This window comes from Xyrauchen texanus, chromosome 37 (genome assembly GCF_025860055.1).
Source record: "Xyrauchen texanus isolate HMW12.3.18 chromosome 37, RBS_HiC_50CHRs, whole genome shotgun sequence".
NCBI classification, from domain to species: Eukaryota; Metazoa; Chordata; class Actinopteri; order Cypriniformes; family Catostomidae; genus Xyrauchen; species Xyrauchen texanus.
Genome location: NC_068312.1, coordinates 19,646,071 through 19,666,993, shown reverse-complemented (window position 1 = coordinate 19,666,993; position 20,923 = coordinate 19,646,071). Strand labels below are relative to the sequence as shown.

General features: G+C 39.5%; 1 protein-coding gene across 2 annotated transcripts in view; it reads left to right on the top strand.

The window, feature by feature from the left end:
* The window catches only part of LOC127630751 (phosphoglucomutase-like protein 5), a 35,352-nt gene extending 15,693 nt beyond the window's left edge, over nucleotides 1-19,659 (top strand). For both annotated transcript variants that reach the window (XM_052108500.1, XM_052108499.1), the window contains 5 exons: nucleotides 620-735; nucleotides 7,384-7,519; nucleotides 7,946-8,129; nucleotides 10,956-11,093; nucleotides 18,292-19,659. In XM_052108500.1, coding sequence (XP_051964460.1) covers nucleotides 620-735; nucleotides 7,384-7,519; nucleotides 7,946-8,129; nucleotides 10,956-11,093; nucleotides 18,292-18,381 — 664 coding nt within the window. In that variant the 3' untranslated portion in view covers nucleotides 18,382-19,659. The remainder of the gene's footprint in view (nucleotides 1-619; nucleotides 736-7,383; nucleotides 7,520-7,945; nucleotides 8,130-10,955; nucleotides 11,094-18,291) is intronic.
* The last annotated feature ends 1,264 nt before the right edge of the window (nucleotides 19,660-20,923 follow it).

Below are 20,923 nucleotides of genomic sequence, written 5' to 3'. Positions count from 1 at the left end.
GTAGAAGAATCATTTCTTGGTCAGAGCAGATTAAATGATCATTATCACCAGATCCATCTTATTTCATGGTGTTCTAACATTTATTGCAGTCTTGCATTGCGAGATTAACATGGATTAGACATTTATTTTCTACTGCAGAAAGTAACAGGATGTCCATGATCTGCTTCTCCATGGTTGTTGTCCTACCTCTTTTTTCCCCATCTGCTTTAATCACAAGCAAAAAAGTTCCTAAAAGTACCATGGTATTTCCATATTTTTTAGTACCATGCTATTCTTTGAAATACCTCCAGAGGTACATGATATTTGGTAATCACTCATGGCATAAATCAAAGTACCATGGAATTACCATCTAATACATCACTGTACCATGTACCTTTTTTTAAAAGTCTGTGGGTTTTATTCAATATTTTATTGTAAAGGTGGTTTTACTCAGGTATGACTGAATCAAGCTGATCAGGTCAAATCAGGTCCAACTGCCCGATTTCACTTTATGCAATGTATAAACATTGATAGCCAATGTGATAGTGATGAGATATCGCAAGACTTTCTTTCAGATTTAATCTTGTGCTAATAAAAGTGGGATTAAATTGGAGTACTCATGCTTCCTGTTTGTTTACAGGGTTGCTAAGGCTATGAAAGTAGCTCTTTACGAAACTCCCACCGGCTGGAGATTCTTTGGCAACCTGATGGACTCCGGGAGGTGTTCATTCTGTGGAGAGGAGAGCTTTGGAACAGGTTGGTGCCATCAGAGTCCTAGCACTTGTACTCAAGCATTTTAGAGTTTACAATTCAGTAAAATAGCCTATGGATCTAGGCAGATAGATTTGTAATTAATTGAATTTAAGAGCATGTAATCTAAATTGAAACTGATTCCATGTAGCATTGCATTAATTGTGAAATCGGATTTGTCCTAATATTGACTGCTGCACAATCATTAGCTCATTTATCAGTACCCTAGTTGGGTCTTTCTGTCATGCATGACTTTTCAGTCTCCGATGAACTGTAAATCTTGACCACTCTTTTGCTATAAAAGGAAGACAGTCTGGTGAATCATCTGAAACATGGAAAAAGTGAGAGTGATTTCTACTGGCAAAAGCAAACTACCACTCCTCTTCTTTTCTAATGAGTCACAAAAGCACACAGGGTGGGGGATGGTTCACCCAAAAATTTAAGTTCTTTCATTATTTACTTAACTTCTTGTTGTTTTAAATCCAAATGGCTTTCTTTTTTCTATGGAATACAAAAGTTGAAATGTTAGGCAGTATGTTAGCCTAAGTATGTTAGTTAAAAATATGCAATGACAGTGAATGGTGACCAGAGGTGGGTAGAGTAGCCAAAAACTGTACTCAAGTAAAAGTACTAATACTTAAAAAAATACTCAAGTAGAAGCAAACGTAATGATTTTAATAATTACTTAAGTAAGAGATAGTATCCAATGAAAATACTCAAGTAGCAAGTTACTAGTTACTTCTATTTATTTACAAGTTACTCTGATTATTATAATGGTCACCTTGTGTGCATGGATCATAAGCTTATGTCATCCTTTATACCATATGATACAGTGAACGTTCAAGAATGAAAATTATTTTAGCCTTTATTCATCCTTATGTCCTAAACACCTATGACTTTCTTTTATGGAGCACAATTAAGATGTTAGACAAAATGTTAGTCTCAGTCACCATTCACTTTCATTGCTTCTTTTTTCTTGTGTTTTGAAAGTGAATGATCCCCTAACATTCTGCCTAACACCTAGTTTTGGGATCCAGAGAAGATAGAAAGTCATACAGGTCTGGAACAACTAGAGTGAGTCTAAATGATGCCATAATATTAATTTATGGGAGAACCATCATCACTTTAAAGGGGTAATGCCTTTTATTATTATTTTAATATGTTCCTTGAAGTTTGCTTATTATATTAGAAAATTTTTGCACCAAAAAAGTCATATATTTGTAAAACATGATCATTTTCCACTCTCATTCTGACTTTCTGTCAGAAATGCTTTTTTTGGTGCTGCCTCTCCTTTAAGACTTAAAGTAAATGCCCACTGTTATGATTGGCTCTCTGCTCTTGAGAAATGCTATTAAATTATAAAAATGCTAAATAGAAGCATTTTCACTTGTGGTCTCAGACTTGTGGCCCCCACTTTACAGTGAATGCATGCGTAATTAGGCATGTTTCTGCTACATATGTTGCGTGTGACCCCTCTCTGCAGTTGAATGGTTGTGTTGTGGTTGGCAGCTGAATGTGGAATAGCCAGCTGGCGCTGAATGATGTTGCTGGGTAGACACACGCTTGACTCTCTGTAAAGCCTCTGGGATTTCACACCTTCACTAAGACCTTGAGGGAGACGCGAGGCATTCTTTAGGTGTCAAAAGAAGAGTCCAGTCATTATTCACCATGTCCTGACTTTGCTGCAGGATTATAGAGTTGTTACAGATCTTTGGTCTATAGTGTTTTCTTTACCTTTTTTGTCTGTGTAATTTTCATTACTAAAGGTTACTGCGCTAACCACCCTTTTGTGACTTGATAAATCCCATTCCTTGGTAAACATAATTGCAATCATCACATGGTGTTATCTGTTAAATTGAGTATCTGTAACAGATTGATTATGTTAATATGTTACGTTTATGGAGTGTTGATCTTGTTTATGGAGTTAAGATTGTTTCCTTTTTGGCTGTGAACCAAGACACTTCTGCGTCATGCTTGATGTTTTTTGAGCTGAGGGAATGTTCAACCCTTCCACAACAGATGTTAAGCTAATCGTCATTTACAAACAAGCAGATAGATATGGTTTGCAGTTAAAGCAGTTCAAAGTAGTTGTAGGGACAGTGGATCCGATGTGAATGTAACATCAATTATCAGTGATATTGTCTGGAGCTCTGTCCAAATGCACAAATTATCGTTTACTCTATTCTCATTTAATGAACTATGTGACATTCACAGTGTAGCAAATAGAGAACGAGTAAGCTGTTTCCGATACAGCATATGTAGTAATGTCTCTGTCGCGTTATGCTATCCAGACTGCCATCGGTCTGTACTAACCAAAATTTTAGTCACTGCCCCCAAGGTGGCCGAAGAAGGAAGTATTTTTTGTTGTAAATGCTACAGTCAACAGGAATGCATATCAACCATTCTCCCTAACCCAAACCCCAATCCTAAATCTAACCATCAGTGGACTAACAATGTAATTTCAGAGCAAAAATGCAAAATGCAGTGTTCTGTCACTGCTTTTTTAATTGAACCATAGCAACTATTATGCACATAAACAATAAAACTGCATTATTATGTTGGCTTAGAATAGTGTTTGGCCAATAATATGATATGCGGTAGGTCTGTGCATGTTTCAGCATTGAGACCAGCTGTCTGAATGAATTATCTGTCTCTCCGGATATGATTGCATGAAATGAACCAGATCAAAGAATAAGTCAAAGAGACATTGAACATAGATATGATCAAGCAGATGAATGCTAGACCAGAGAAATTCGGGTTTCATTTTGCTTTAATCTCTTGATTTAGATCCGTCATCTTGAAAGATTAATCATCTGGGCCATCTGAGTCTTTTAGTTTGTGTGCAGGGTCTTAAAATGCCTTTTGGTTATAACATGCTGTATGTTAGTTTAATAAATTCTGTTGCAGGACAATTAATTAGGTGGTGCATAGGCACGTATTGTATCTGTTAGTATTCATATTATTCCTCCCATCGGCAGCCCATAGAACCTTACAATAAAAGGTTCAGTCTTGTGGCACACTGAAATAGGAGTGTTTCCACTGGTGGTAAAAACACTGTCTCTATGTCAAAGTTGCATAGATGTTTCTGCTTACAACTTTTGAACTGTGTTCAAGAAACATAAGTATTTTAACGAAGAGTGTAATTCTCTAATGCCGAGTTCAACGTGCATCATGATTTCACTTTCAGCCCAAATAGCTTTAAGGGATAAAACATGTATTACAAAAGTTATCTTTATTTAAAAAATTAAGAAATTCATAAAAATTTAAATACTGGAAATGTTCAAGCTAATATAAATGTGTATAATCAGGGCATTTATTACTTATATATATTTTTAATGATTACATTATAATGTTTTAAATGCATGCTCTATACTTGGAAGTACATGTAACTTAATCTGTCCTCAGCAATGTTAAACTGCCAAACAAAGTGTTTAAAAAATACAACAAATTCATATATATATATATATATATATATATATATATATATATATATATATATATATGGTAATATTTCTAAGGATTTCTTTGAAAAAGTGAGTAACTGAGTGCACATTTCCACAGGGGAGAAAAAATGCAACAGTGAATGCACACAAGACTCTTTTGTGTTGTGATATTCTGAGAAAATAGTTCACCTTGTTGACCCAAAGATATAAAGTTAAATTTACGTTTATTTATTTATTTATTTTGCGACTTGAATTCAAGTCTTAGATTTGAGTTTCCATCTCTGTGTAAGGCAATCTCTCTCTCTCTCTCTCTCTCTCTCTCTCTCTCTCTCTCTCTCCCTCTCTCTCAATTCAATTCAATGAGCTTTATTGGCATGAAAAAGACATTTTGTATTGCCAAAGCAATTACATAGAAAAACAGAACAGGAACTGAACTATGACATGAGAACAATATAACTATAAAGAAATTATATTCAGCATTAATGCAACATTATATAGGGTTGGAAACAGAGGTAGGGGATCGAGGTCAGGGGTCAACAATACATCATGTATTGTTATTTATTTTAGTTCTGGTTGTCCCTCAGGTTTCTACAGGATACTACAAATCTTGCAGCTATGTTTGCACATTCTTCTTTTCACCCAGAATAAAAAAAAAATTGTGTCGGGGTACATTCATTGAAATCTGGGCATATGCTGTTAATTTTGTGGTAATAATTGTTTATAATTGGTTGGTATATTGGGCATTCTGTGAGGAAGTGCAGTTCTGTCTCAATCAATCCCAGGTGGCATTGGGAGCACAGTCTGTCCTCGCGGGGCAGCCAGGTCTGTCTGCGGCGGCCCGTCTCTATAGCCAGACTGTGCTTGCTGAGTCTCTACGTCATCAGTGCTTTTCTTAATTTTCTGTCAGTCACTGTGGTCAGATAGTTTGCCACCGTGTACTCCGATTTAGTGCTGATTAATGGTGTTTGTCCAATGCGCTAGGTATTTTTCTTTTTCTTTGTGTATAATTTGGTTAGGCCGAATGTTTGTGAGTGTGCAGTTATCCTGAGACTGGCCGATCTCCTCAGGTGTGACCTCAGTCAGTCTCAGGACAAGCTGGCATAGGGGACTCTTCACTGAGCTCAGCTCTTGGTACTTAATGGCTTTATAATGGTACGTGTTGGGGTCACTTGTTTTTAAGTGCTTCCAGAACTTAATGGCTCTTTTTTGAATGTTCAAAAAGAGAGGGGATTGGCCCAATTCTGCCCTGCATCCATTATTTGGGGCTTTTCTTTGGACATATATGATTCTTTTACAAAATTTCAGATGCAGAGTTTCAATCGGATGTGTTTCCCAATTTAAATAGTCAAATTTTACAAGTGGACCCCACACTCCCTCTGTGTTGTTTGCTGGGAGTGGGGTGAGATCTGAGCTATGTGAATTCACCTTGCCATAATACAAATTTTTCTATGTATTTTTTCCTTGCACGGTTCGTAAAGTCGGCCTATTCTGGTTTCAAGGGGCATTAGACAAGGAGTTTCAAAATAAAAATTGGGAGGGAGTTTTGAAGAGAGTGTGCACCCGATTGTCTAGATGGAACTGGTTTCTACCCCAGTTATCCTACAGGGGGAGAGTTTTAGTTGCAAACAATTTGGTCGCTTCTGCTCTGTGACATAAATTTATTGTGTTACAGCCTTACACTGGATTAGTTCAAGACATTCAAAGGATGTTGGTGAACTTTTTTGGTCAGGACAGCACTGGGTCCGATCAGCTGTCCTTTTTTTGCCAGTGCAAGAAGGGGGACAAGGTCTGGTAGATATCAGATCTAGACTTATGACTTTTCATCTACAAGCTGCTCAGAGACTGCTGTATAACAATGATATTGCTTGGTCTAATATTGCAGTTGCACTCCTGAGAAAGACAGGCAACATGGGACTTGATAAACACTTATTTTTAATGAACTTGAATGAAACAATTTTAACAGACTTGACTTCCTTCTATAGATCTGTGATGGAAGCCTGGAAAGTTTTTTCTGTCTCAAGACCTGCTGGAATACATGCAGGTTTTTGGCTGATGGAAGAGCCATTGTTCCAGAACCCTTTTTTACCTTCTAGACGCTTATGCTCTTCCAATTTGTCATTACGGCTGATAGCTGCTGGATGTGTAAAACCACATTTTAAGTATCAGTTTTGATACCCTGGGAGAGAGAACTGGGATCAAATCTATTTTATTTTTGAAACAGCTTACTGATGAAGTGGTTGGAGAGCTGCATTTTGATCAATGACTCTTTATCAACAACTCTAACCATATTAAAGAATGGATAGCTGGGTGTGACTATATTTTCTATCCTTGAAGATAACTGCTGAAGTAAGGGAATGGCATAAGGAGGAAAGTCTTATATTGTCTTTTAAAACCCCTCAGCTGGATAGTTTTGAGACTGCTGGAAAAAAGCTCTGTATGTGACTTGTGTGAAAGTGAGCAATGCACATCTTTTATCTGGAGTAATGTCATCTAGGTGGACTGAATTTGAAGTGAACATCTCCCCCAAGTAGCTGGCGGTCACTGTACTAGCTACAAACAGACATCTGGCGCACCTAAATCCAAATGTAGGGGTGGGTTGCCCTTTTTGTTCTGAAAATGAAACAAAATGAAATCATCTTTTTGTGCAATGTGTACGTTTGGGTAATTTGTTTTCTTTTTTACTTCAATGGGTATCATCTTTAGGTGAAGATTTATCTCATCAATTGTTAATTTTTGGGCCAAAATATTCTGTTAGTCGTAAGAATGTTTGGTTTTATAAAATTTTGTGTTTGGAACTGCCAAACTCGCCATTTAGAAAACAAGGAAAAATAAGATACTTGGTAAAGATACTTAAGATCCTTTATTGTTTGTCATGGGTTTGGTAGCATCAAGGTTTAGGATAGAATATGCATATAACAAACTGGTAGGGTGCTTACCAATGTTTGTGAATACTTGGGCCATAAATGGGGTGTTATGTACAGTTAATGAAAATTATGATTTACTGTCGACTTTTTAAGTTATATTGTTGTTTTTTTGTTGTTATTTTTATTTGATTATTTTTCCCTTTGTATTTGAGATTGTGGAATGTAGATCTTCAGTGGTAACACAGACTGGGTTTACCTATATGTTTTAAATAAAGTTGATTCAATCTCTCTCTCTCTCTCTCTCTCCTCTCTCTCTCTCTCTCTCTCTCTCTCTCTCTCTCTCTCAGGCTCAGACCACATTCGGGATAAAGATGGCCTGTGGTCAGTTCTGGTATGGTTGTCCATCATGGCTGTGCGAAAGCTGGGGGTGGAGGAAATAGTAAGAGATCACTGGGCCAAAATGGGACGCAACTACATTTGCAGGTGAGAGCACCTCTTCAACATAAAATAAAGGCTTTTAGTGCCTGCCAACTGACAAATCCTTCCCAAGCCTCATTTGAAGTATCTATTAATCTTCAGGTCTCTCAGGACAGTTCAGGGTATCTCTTTGTGTACCCACAGTCTCATAGATTTTACCCTGCCTAATTTGTATGTGGCGTATCCCCTTGAGACAAAGTAGGCAGTATTCCTTTAATGTTTGTGTGGATTGTTTCCCTATTCCCATACATGTTTCCCACATTTACCATATTTAGCTGTACTTGTAGACTTCCTGTGCATTTCCTCCAGAGAGCTCTACAAATTTTCAAGAAAAACAATTAGTCATACAGTTTTATCAGTTTATTTTTGTATTTATTCTTGTAATGTGATGCACTGTAGTGTTTTTGGATTTATTTAGTTTGTACCTCTCAGGTTTGATTATGAAGGTGTGGATGGCAGGGCAGCATATTACCTTATGCGAGATTTGGAGGCTGTGATCACTGATAAAGCCTTCACAAGTCAGAAGTTTGCAGTGGGCAACAGTGTCTACAGTGTGGAGAAAGCCGATAATTTTGAATACATCGACCCAGTGGATGGCAGTGTTTCCAGGAAACAGGTAAGTTTAATGCAGTATGAACAAATACTGTATGAGCTGTTGTTGCAGTCTTTAACATATCCTTACCTATATTAACTAAATACTCAAGCAGCTATATCACATGCATTGATAATATCTTGTATTATGGAAATAAGAGTCAAACCGCACTGCAAGATCCAAACTGCAACTCTCAAGCTTCAAACTATGTGAAGAACAGTAAAATGTATATCTGCAGCATGTGCATTAAATGATCCACTGTAAATGGTTTTGATTTTTAGGAGAAACCAGATATGCACATTGGTCCCATAGTGCACATTATTCATTTGAGAAAATGGGGAAATGTCAGATTTTGCAACTGTGGCGCTCTCTTTGGGCTGTCAGGCTGCTTTTTCTATGGACACAAGATGGGCGGCTGTGGCTCAGGTGGTAGAGCGGATCGGCCGCAAATTGCATGGTTAGCGGTTTGATTCCCGGCCCACACGACCCACACACAAAGTGTCCTTGGGCAAGACACTGAACCCCAAGTTGCTCCCAATGGCAGGCTAGCGCCTTGCATGGCAGCTCTGCCGCCACTGGTGTATGATTGTGAATGTGAATGTGTGTGTGTGTGTGAATGGGTGAATGGGGCGCTTAGGTAACCTTTAAGGTTAACAAAAGGTGCTATATAAGTGGAGACCATTTTCAAGCAGCATAAAAGTTCAGCTTGTATCATCTTAAATGGGGAAAAACCAAAATCTCCAAAACAGTTGGTCAAGAATATTTAAAAATCAACAGCAAAATCTGACAACAATGGGATCATAAACTGTGCTTCTTAAAAGTGATATTTATCAGGCTGGTCTAGCTTTAACTGACAGGTGATGACTGTATTTAAAAAGTGATTGGCTCTTTTACCTGAAAATCAAACAATTATGTATATACACTGCCTTTGAAATTGGTACACATACATACTTCTAATTTATATCTTTCTCAATTCAGTTATGTCTGCTTTATAATAACCTTCATTATTCTCTCTAAATGAGAGTCATCTCTCTCTTAATGACTGACACATATAACCTGCCCTCATCATTTGGTGTGATATCACACTGTGACAGAGTGACTGCCGACATCAGGTCTTGGCCTGTTGTTCAGTCAGACCCTCAGTGGTCACCCTGCTGATCGTGGCGGCACAGTCACTCCAGTCATCTGGCTGGCGTCTCCACAGCTGACTGTGTATTATTACAATAGACATTCCACACAGCGCCAGATTGTGTCAGCTGTCCTGGTCCTCCTCTCTGCAGGTCTGTAGGGGGCCACTGAAGAGACACTCAGCTGTCGGAGTCGATGACACATACACACACCCACAAATACACATATACAAATATACACACACACACACACACACACACACACACACACACACGTTTACCTAGTTATATAAATAAGGGCATACGGTAGACTTCTGCTGTTTTTATATAAAGCTTATTATAACAAATGAAAAAGCGGTCTATGGTGTCTGTTTTGAAAACCATACATAAGTATACATAGTATATGTGTTTTGCATGTACTGCAATATATCAGAATTCTGTATGGAATGCTACAGACCAACCTTAACCCAAATCCTAACCCTGTTGCAAAAGAAAATAGTTTGCATTTTTAGAATTAAAAACAAAACAAAAAATGAAAAAAATGTTTTGCTTAATTTATGATTAATCTTTACCTGTGATGATGTCCTCAGTCTCTTGATCACTCTTGCTGACTCTGTGCAATAATTATTTTAATTCTTAACTGTTGATAGATATTTTTGCTCATGTTTGAGTTGGCACAGGGTCTTTGTTGACATCTTGTGGAGATTGTTATTAACTACAATGATGATGAGAATGTAGGTAAAGCCATGGTTTCACAAAATACTACTGTGTTTGATGTAGACCCAGTTTTATTGGTTGTTCACATCTCTCATTTGTGAAATGATAAATCATTGTGGTATAGGTTAGTAGTTAATGATCTGGGCAGATAACTCAAAGGCTGTAGGTTCAAACAAGGTTCTGCAAGAACGTGGCCTTGAGCAAACACTTAACTTCAGGTTACTCAATGGGAATTGGATGCATGTGGTTAATAGTAATGGGAGTAGTTGGAGGGGAAAGAAGCTCCAATAGATGCTTTACCTGGCCTGAATTTGCATATTTGCCCTGTCTGTGTCTGTCTATAAATCTATGTATTATGTTTTCAACATAGATATATACAATAAGAAATTGTTCAAAATAGTATATTCTATAACAATAGCGAATGTAAGTAATATTAATATTAAGAAATGAAATAAAACATCAGTGGTGGAAAATAAAACAAATTAAAGGAGATTACATAAAACAACAGTGGAGATTAAACTAAAAAAGTAGCAATTAACAAGTTAAAGCAAAGAGGAAATAACTTAAAGGAATAGTTCACCCAAAAATGAAAATTCTCTCATCGTTTATTTACCCTCATGCCATCACAGATATGTATGACTTTCTTCTGCTCAAATGAAGATTTTCAGAAGAATATATCAGCTCTGTGTTTTTATGAAGAAGTAAAGTCATACACATCTGGGATAGCATGAGTGTGAGTTAATGGTGAGCAAATTTACATTTTGGCTAAACTATCCCTTTTAAAAGGAGTAATATTAAAGATGAAGTGTGTTATTTTAGTGTGTTTATATATTTTCTCCAACCCCAGTTTAATTTTCAAAGTAAGCCATTTATAGTCTGATTCCCCCTGTGGCTCTGTAAATTGCTGTGGATAAAAGCATCTGCTAAATGACAAATTAGAAGTTAGTTAACTGGTATTGTAAGTGCTGACATTAACTGAATTTCCATTTCTGCTTTTGCCATGCAGGGCCTGAGAATAATTTTCACTGACTCTTCCCGGATCATCTTCCGGCTCAGTGGTTCTGGGTCTGGTGCCGGGGCCACCGTCCGCATCTATGCCGAGAGCTACGAGAGAGACCCCGAGAGACATAGCAGAGAACCACAGGTACAGTCTTCTCTCTGATCTCCTCTTTCAGAACAAATGCCACAAAAAATATTACAATAATCTATTTTAACTGGTTTTGCCAACAACAGCATAACGATTTGTTGCAGGATCATTGGAGCAAATATGTGTTTATTTGTGACGAATACTGAAACGAGATGGATTCAAATGCAGGAAACAGCTTTATTTGCAGACAAGCAAAAGTACAAAGGGGCAAATCCAAAGGAGCATAGTAATAGGAGAGCGTGAAGTCGAAGCCAGGAGATCAGATCAAATAAACAAAACACGAGAACGAACAAACTGGGGAAGACAAGCGAAACACTAGAGTTGGCAAAGCAGCGAGGTGACAAAACAATAACCAACAACGGTAAGGAGAAAGGGCAGGGTATAAATAGAGAAAATAAACAGTGCAGGTGAAACTAATATTCAGGTGATTGGGAACGAGTGTGAGAGCTGGAAGGGGCGGAGTGGACTTGGGAACTGGGGTTCGTTACAGTACTTCCCCCTCTACTGCGGACGGCTCCGGACGGCCGCGCTCGGTCACGAGGAGCGCGACCTCTGGGAAGTGGCGCGGGACGATCAGGATGCTGGAGATGGTAATCCGTTTTGAGTGCTTGGTCCAAGACATCCTTCGAAGGTACCCACGACTGCTCCTCTAGTCCGTAGCCCTCCCAGTCTACCAGGTACTGCAAATGACCACCACGACGTCTGGAGTCCAACAAGGCCCGGACCGCATACGCGGCCTGACCCCCAACGTCGAGTGGTGGAGGGGGTGTCTGAGAGGCAGTGGGTGGAAACATGGGGCTGTAGAAGACTGTCTTAAGTCGGGAGACATGAAAAACGGCAGATTTTGTAGCGGGGTGGCAGTAACAACTTATAAGTGGCAGGGTTAATTCTCTTTAAAATCTTAAAAGGTCCGATGTACCTGGGGCTCAGCTTTCTGGACGGGAGACGAAGACGGATATCCCGGGTCGCTAACCACACTCGCTGGCCTGGATGGAGTGTAGGTGTGGGTCTCCGTCGGCAGTCTGCCTTAGATTTCTGGGTCTGAGTAGAGTGTTGTAGACGGTCATGGGTGGCTGTCCAGACTTGGGTGCACTTCTGGGCCCAGGTGTCCACCGCAGGAACATCACTAGTAGTTGCCTCCCAAGGGAAAAGGGGCGGCTGATAACCCAGGATGCATTGGAATGGGGTGAGATGGGTCGAAGAGCTGACCAGGCTATTTTGGGCGTATTCGGCCCAGGGAAGTTAGGTGTGCCAGTTACCCTGGTTCTGAGCACAGTAGGCGCTCAGATATTTAACTATCTCCTGTTTGGGGCGCTCAGTCTGACCATTCGTTTGGGGGTGGTATCCAGAGGAGAAGTTTAGCTGAATGCTTAGTCTGTCACTAAAGGCTCGCCAGAATCGAGACGTAAATTGGGTCCCTCTGTCAGATGTAATCTCCTTGGGGATGCCAAAATTACGGAACACGTGACTGATCATGAGGTCGGCAAGCTGGGTAGCATTGGGTAGTCCAGGCAGGGAGATCAAGTGGCACATCTTGGAGAACCTGTCTATGACCACCAGGATTTCCGTCCGACCATCTGAAGGAGATAAGTCGGTTATGAAGTCCATGGCGATATGGGACCACGGCCGATCGGGTATGGGCAACGGTTGGAGGAGTCCAGCGGGAAGGTTACGAGGAGTTTTGGACTGCGCACAGACGGGACAGGAAAGGACATAGTCGTGGATGTCGTCCTTCAGGGAGGGCCACCAAAACTTCTTCAAGAGCAGCTCTGTAGAACGGGTGATACCAGGATGGCCGGAACAAAGGGAAGTATGTACCCACTGCATAAGCTGAGGGCGAATTACGGTAGGCACATACATCCTGTTGGGGGGCGTTTGAGGAGGCGCGGGTTCATTACCTTGAGCCCGTAAGATAGCCTCTGTCAATTCCCACCTCACGGGGGCTACTAGGCACGAAGCAGGGAGAATAGTATCTGGCTCCGAAGGTTTAGACCCATAGCTGAAGAGTCTTGAGAGAGCGTCAGCCTTGGTGTTCTTAGAGCCTGGGCGAAAGGTTACTGAAAAGTTAAAACGAGTGAAGAACATAGCCCATCTGGCTTGTCTGGGGTTTAACCGCTTGGCTGAACGAATGTACTCAAGGTTCTTGTGGTCGGTGAAGACAAGGAAATGAAACTTCGAACCCTCCAACCAGTGACACCATTCCTCCAAGGCTAGTTTAATAGCTAGCAACTCTCTGTTCCCGACATCATAGTTTTACTTAGGGGAGGACAGTTTATGGGAGTAGAAGGCACAAGGGTACAGTTTAGCGGGAGCCCCGTGCCGCTGTGAGAGTACCGCTTCCACGCCTACCTCAGAGGCGTCCACTTCCATGACGAAAGGGAGGGTAGGATCGGGCTGTTTGAGAACTGGGGAACTGGTAAAGGTGTCCTTCAGAGCTTGGAAGGCTTGTTGAATAGGAGTGTTCCATGCTAGGGACTTGGGTTTGCCTCGTGTCAGAGCAGTGAGAGGTGCAGCAATCCTCCCGAAGTTTCGAATGAAGCGCCTGTAGTAGTTGGCGAAACCTAGAAACCGCTGGAGCTCCTTCAACGTCTTAGGTTCTGGCCAGGACTGGACTGCAGCTACCTTGTTGGTTTCCATCCTTATCGTTCCTGCGGACAAGACATACCCCAAAAAGGAGACAAAGGATCGATGAAAGGCACACTTCTCTGCTTTCACGAACAAATCGTGTTCTCTGAGTCTCTATAACACCCTGGAGACGTGGTCTGTGTGTTTAGAAAGTGTAGAGGAGTAGATCAGCAAATCATCAATGTAAATGATGAGGAATTGGTCTAACATGTCTCGAAAGATCTCGTTCATGAAGGACTGGAACACTGAAGGAGAGTTAGCGAGGCCGTAAGGCATAACCAAGTATTCGTAGTGCCCCCTAGTGGTGATGAACGCAGTCTTCCACTCGTCTCCCTTTCTAATGCGCACAAGGTTGTATGCACTCCTGAGGTCAAGTTTGGTAAATATTTGGGCTTTGCTGACTTGTTCAAGGGCTGGCTGGATAAGAGGCAAGGCATAGGCGAACTTGACAGTTACATTATTCAAGGCACGGTAATCGATACAAGGACGAAGTCCGCCATCTTTCTTGTCCATGAAGAAGAAGCCCGACGCTACTGGGGAGACAGATGGTCGGATTATGCCAAGGTTGAGCGCCTCGTCGATGTAGTCTTCCATGGCCTTAGTTTCAGGCAGCATTAAGGGGTATACTCTGCTCTTGGGGAGCGGGGACCCCGGAAGAAGATCGATGGTGCAATCCACACTGCGGTGTGGAGGGAGGTTAACCTTGGTCTTTTCAAACACATCAGCATAAGCAATATACTCGGAGGAAATGGAGACAGAAGACTTCATTTTGGGGCTCTCTACAGAGGTTAAGAATACAGGTAGGTGAATACAATGAGACAGACAGTGATTATTCCAGCACAACAGCTCCCCCGTGTGCCAGGAAATATGGGGGTCATGAAGAGATAGCCAGGGGTGACCCAAAACTACTGGGTCTCTGGGTGAACGAACAACGAAAAACTGAATGATTTCCTTGTGGATCAAGCCTACTTGAAGGGACAACGGCACAGTTCTGTGGGTAATAAATCCAGAGCCGAGAGGTGCTCCATCCAAAGAATTGACCTTGAGGGGCGGTTCAACCGGACTAAGAGGGATCCCAAGTCTTTGGGCCAAGCTATCGTCCAAGAAATTCCCTGCTGCCCCGGAATCAACTAGGGCTGGGGCAGAAAAGGAGATATCATTACGGGTCAAAACCACAGGGAGGCAGACTTGTTTCTGGGTAATGCTAAGAATGACTGATGTTCTAACCTGGCTTCTGGAGGAGGAAGGCTGAGGACAGACTGGGCATGAAGCGATGCGGTGACCCGGCTTGCCACAGTATAGACAGAGACGCTGTGTCAAACATCTGGCTCGCTCTGCAGGGGTTAACGGAGCGCGATCAAGCTGCATGGGTTCAGGACTGGGGGAGCTTTCGAGGGGTGGGGGGTTTGATAAGTCGGAAACCACAGTACGTTCCTGGTTAACGGAAGAACTTCTGAAAGCGCGATCTCGTAGGAGATTATCCACTGTAATGGAGAGTTGGATATAATCCTCCAAAGACAATGATTCTCCCCGGCAGGCCAGCTCCATCTGCAATTGAGGACTCAAACCCAGACGATAGACAGTCAGAAGAGCGGGGTCGCTCCACCCGCTACCCGCGACAAGGGTGCGGAAATCAAGGGCATAATCGGCTGCAGTGCGTGACCCCTGCTTCAGGAATACGAGGCGGCTGCCCACATCTCTTCCAGCTGCAGGATGATCAAATACAACCGCTATCTGGTGACAAAATTGATCATAGGAAGCTAGAAGGGAGCTATTTGCTGTCCACAATGCGGTGGCCCATTGTCGTGCTCTGCCGGTAAGTAGCGAAATCAAAAAGTGAACCCTCTCACTGTCGGAGTGCAAATGGGGGTGATATTTCAAGTAAAAACTGCACTGCATCAAAGCTTTATTTGCAGACAAGCAAAAGTACAAAGGGGCAAATCCGAAGGAGCGTAGTAATAGGAGAGCGTGAAGTCGAAGCCAGGAGATCAGATCAAATAAACAAAACATGAGAACGAACAAACTGGGGAAGACAAGCGAAACACTAGAGTTGGCAAAGCAGCGAGGTGACAAAACAATAACCAACAACGGTAAGGAGAAAGGGCAGGGTATAAATAGAGAAAATAAACAGTGCAGGTGAAACTAATATTCGGGTGATTGGGAACGAGTGTGAGAGCTGGAAGGGGCGGAGTGGACTTGGGAACTGGAGTTCGTTACATTATTAATGACTGCACTGCCCATGTGCTTTGCAAGAAATATATCTGCTTAGTTACAGTTTAGCGATTTAATGACGATGAAACCTTTAATTGAACACCACTTGTTGTAGTTACTGTCTTAATTTGTAAGTATAAAAAATAACACATAATGTATGTAGTCATATTTATTAATCAGTAATAGGTAACTATGCTGCTTTGTTGTGGCTATAGTGTAACTCATATTACCTGTCACAATAGCACCATAAACAAAATGTGTTATTTATATGTTTTGACACATAGTTACATTTTATTCTGTGAAAGGTGGAAACATTTATTTATGAATTTATTAGTAGTAATATTCATCTCCACTCTTGGCTTGTCTCCAGCTTCTGTATTATATCCTGCCACTCTCAAACAAATATGTCAAGGCCATGTCGATACGTGATATGTATCATTCATGTTAATGTAATTCGCCATACATTCTTCATTAATTTTTAAATTCTAAACACTTGATCAACACTCAAATGTAAGATCTGGAGACTGATGCAGATGAATAGTGACAGAGTTCACAATTCTCTTAAAACAATAAGTTCCTGCTGCTATCTGATTTTGAGCTAGATATTTTCCAAAGGTCTAATGCGAGCAACAATACTCAATCATAGTCCACTCTCATGATACTGGCAGCCTGTTTGGCAGGCATTGGGAATTACAGCACTAATAGGTAATCCATGCCTTTAGCTGTTTAGCACTAAACAAGGTATACATCATACTATCATAATAGGTGCAGTTTGACACACAAAATGATACTGACAAATCCCATTTTAGCAACTGTTGTATCTGCTATATTATCAGACTTAGCTCTTTTCTTAGTTAATAAAATCCTTCAGAATTTTAAAGAAAGCATCCAAAAATATGTAAAAACATTGTTGTGGGGCATTTATAATAGCGAAACAAGGAACCCAAAAAGAACACATGCTGAACTGTAAAAAGTGGTAACCTGCAATTTTTTTACATATGGATGTATTTTCACCTGATCTAACCCTTAAAATAGTTTTGTTGGTGTAACATAATGTATTCAGGTTGATTCAGTCATGTTTAATATTTTTTATTTGAACAAAAGCAGTTCATTTATATGTTGAAGTAAATTTCTTTCAGTGTGTATTTTTACCCCTTTTCCAAGTCTTTAAAGGTGCGCTAAGTAAGATTTAAAGTATGTCGAAGTGGCTTACATTGGCTTAGAGTGACACTTAGTGGCCGAGAAGCTGCATCATTCAAACACAGTAGTTTCAGTAATGCCATTGTAGAAATTCACTATTTACAGTAAGTCATGATTAAATTAATCCATGAATGAAAGTGTCCAATAACAGGGTGGTTACTGAGATTATCTTAGTATTCAGCTGGTCATGTGATCCAAATATGGCTGCCCCCATGAGGGCACCCCTGCCCCATGTCGATTAAAAGAGCTTTTATAAGGTTACTGATATGACTGAACTCTTCATCTCTTCATGTGTAGTCATGATTTCATACATATGTTTCAATATTACTATTCATTTCTTTAGAAGTAAAACTTTTAAAATACCTGAGTGCACCTTTAAATAAATCTTGAGAAGTGCATGCTGTGGATTAAACTGTATGTCAGCCGCCATTCCTAAATGAACATCAAAACAGGCACATATGCTCCAAGGTACACTATAAAAATGCTTTGTGGTAACCTAAAAAATTTGTGAATTTCTAAATGAACTGGTTCTATTAAATATGAAAATGTTGTTTTAAACCGACTAAATTTACCTGACAAATTAGGTTACATCAACGAATGTGATTTTTATGGGTTAGATTAAGTAGAAATATATTGAACAATTGCAAGTTGCCATTCTTTCATTGTAAATTAATGTTAGTTTATTTATATATTGATTCAGGCCACAGAACCTAAATGAGTATGTGTATGAGGAACAGATATCACATGTTACTAGATGTATTCACTATCAAAATCAGTTTTTATTTGTTTATGATAAGCATTCACCACAGGTCTGTCTCAATTTTTTATTAAATTTGTTTTAAAGAAAAATTAAAATGGCTGATAAAAATGCTTTGCAATGTCATGCTTCATTCCAGGCCTCATTCAAATATTATCCATTCGATTTGTACCACTTTATAAGGACATTTGACTGAAAATCGCACTCTTCTTGGGAACATCCAGCTTCTGACACCAAGATAAATTCCTTGTATGTGTAAGCACACTTAGCAATAAAGCTCATTCTGATTTCTATGGGACGTTCTGTAAAGGTTGTCTGAGCCAGCAACAGTGACCAAGGGGGGAGGAGTTAGGTAAAGGCTAATTTGGGGGAATTGCTCACTTTTTCCTCTGATTGTTTTAGGTTGTGCTGGGTCCACTGATTGCCATTGCTCTAAAGATCTCAAACATCCACGAACGAACTGGATGCAGAGGCCCCAATGTCATCACCTAAGACCAATCCAGCATTGCACACCAGGGGCCAAAATCATGAGACTTCATCTCCATGCTTTCCTGTTACTGCAACACCACAAATAAATTTACCAATATATTTCCGTTATCAGTTCTTCTCTATTTTTCCTATTTTATGTTATTTTGTCTGTTCAAGGGCCCTCGTTAAGTTATCACTTATTTTGCACATTTATGCACTTGTGTAAACCACTATAAAAAAAAATTGAATGGGAGTAAAAAACAAATTCTGTGCTCACACAAAAGGTCCTTTTTGGCAAAGAGGTTAGTAACAGAGCATGTGTTGATCAACTATTGTTTTCAATATGTTGATTTGAATCAGCTGTGGTTTAAATTCAAATGTGGATTTGGTGTAACATGTGTGCTTTTGTTTACAGTAAGCTGTTACAAAGAAATGTATGACAATCAATGAAATGAGGGAGCAATGCTGTTCAGTATTTACTTTTCTGGATTTCACTTTAGAAACACAAATAATAATCCATATGATGTGACTGCTATAGATTATAGACAACAGTAACCCACAACACTCATATAATATTTATGAACATGGTCTTGGTTTTGTTGCTTTTAATCTGTTAACTCTGGGTTTGATTTGCAATCTTCTGGCCACTTTCTGAAATGTGAAGTCCTGAACCATTCTCCAAACGAATTTGTGACGTCATTCAAAATGAGTACATAAAATATTTTCACTTTTGGGACTTCTCTGGCATGTAGCGATACTTTTAAGTAAGCTTGAACATTTACATTTAGGATAACATAAAGAGTAAGATTCCCAATTAGATTCATTTAACAGTAATGATTCTTTACAAGTAATGATTATTTAATACAATGTTTGGTGTAATTTTACAATCCTGCATGAATCAATTGTTTGCGTATAAATTGGATTATGTGCATTCCATTGAGATGAGAGATCAGTTTTGACTGTTTAGTTTAAAGTACACTATTATTATTATAGTAATAATCATATGACACTTGTGTCTACTGTATTGCATAAATACATTAAGTATTTATTGTCAGCGTTTAATGTATTACAAGTGTTTGAGTGCATTTAACATTTAACAAAGTTTTATTTTTATTTTGCAGATCCTTAAAATACGAGGTTTGCCTTCTAAAATTGATCCATTTTGATCTGCACAATCACCCTGTACTGATTCTAAGGACTCAAAGGTGAAAAAAAACTACTACTTAGATAAAAAGAAAGTTAAAAAACTTATTTTTTGCCTCAGCTGTAATTAATTTTGTATCCTAAATCTTGCATAAATAAACTTTTTCATTTGTGTGTCCTGGCTTGTTTTTTTTTTTTTTAATTCCATATGAGGTCAGACACCCATATTTGTTATTGCTGTCAATTTATCATCCTACTTATTTTAGATCAAATAATTCAGTCAGTATAAATCAACCATTTATTCATTAACCATTTATTAGATATAACATTATAATTATACTGGCTTTAAGCAAAATACAAAACTACTATCATTACTTGTTATAGATTTAAATCTATTCATATAAACACAAGTACCCTAATTGCTTTATTCTGCCTGTTAGTCTTAAGAATTAGGCTACTTCTTATGGTTTTATTGCATTTCTGTATTTTGAGTGCCCACATATGGATATCAATGGATACCATATATGGCATTCACTTCTGTATTATATGAAAGACTGTTTAGCCTAATAAGGACCACTTGTATTAAAATGAATTAGAGAAATGGGAATGGCCAATATGCTGAATGTAGAAAATGAAGTCCTGGCTGCCTTATAAGTAAAATCACCTTTTAGATACAGACATCGCCTGTCAGTCAATTCAAGAACACACATGCGCATTAGCTGGACCAGCCTGAATAAAAGTGTGTGTGTGTGTGTGTGTGTGTGAGCGTGTATTTATCACTTTGTGGGGACCAAATGTCCCCATAAGGATAGTAAAACCCCAAATGTTTGACCTTGTGGGGACATTTTGTCGGTCCCCATGAGGAAAACAGCTTATAAATCATACTAAATTATGTTTTTTGTAAATGTAAAAATGCAGAAAGTTTTCTGTGAGGGTTAGGTTTAGGGGTAGGGTTAGGTTTAAGGGATAGAATATAAAGTTTGTACAGTATAAAAACCATTATGTCTATGGAAAGTCCCCATAAAACATGGAAACACAACATGTGTGTGTGTGTGTGTGTGTGTGTGTGTGTGTGTGTGTGTGTGTGTGTGTGTGTGTGTGTGTGTGTGTGTGTGTGTGTGTGTATAAACTGAGCCAAAGAGGCACAATTTATGGTACCATTGTTGTCAGAATTTAGCCTACTGCTGATTTGAAATATGTTCTTTGATCGTAATCATGACTAACTTCTTTGGAGATGTCAGTCTTTTCCCATTCAAGTAGATAGGAGCTGCACTTTTATGCCGGTTGTATCCATACACAATAGCTGCTTAGCTGCATTCCAAAGATGTCTGCCGAGTAGACTGACTTGCCTTGAAAGGGACTTTATATATTTCAGTCAATAAATAGGCCAACATTTTCAAAAACTTTATTTTTGTAAATGGCA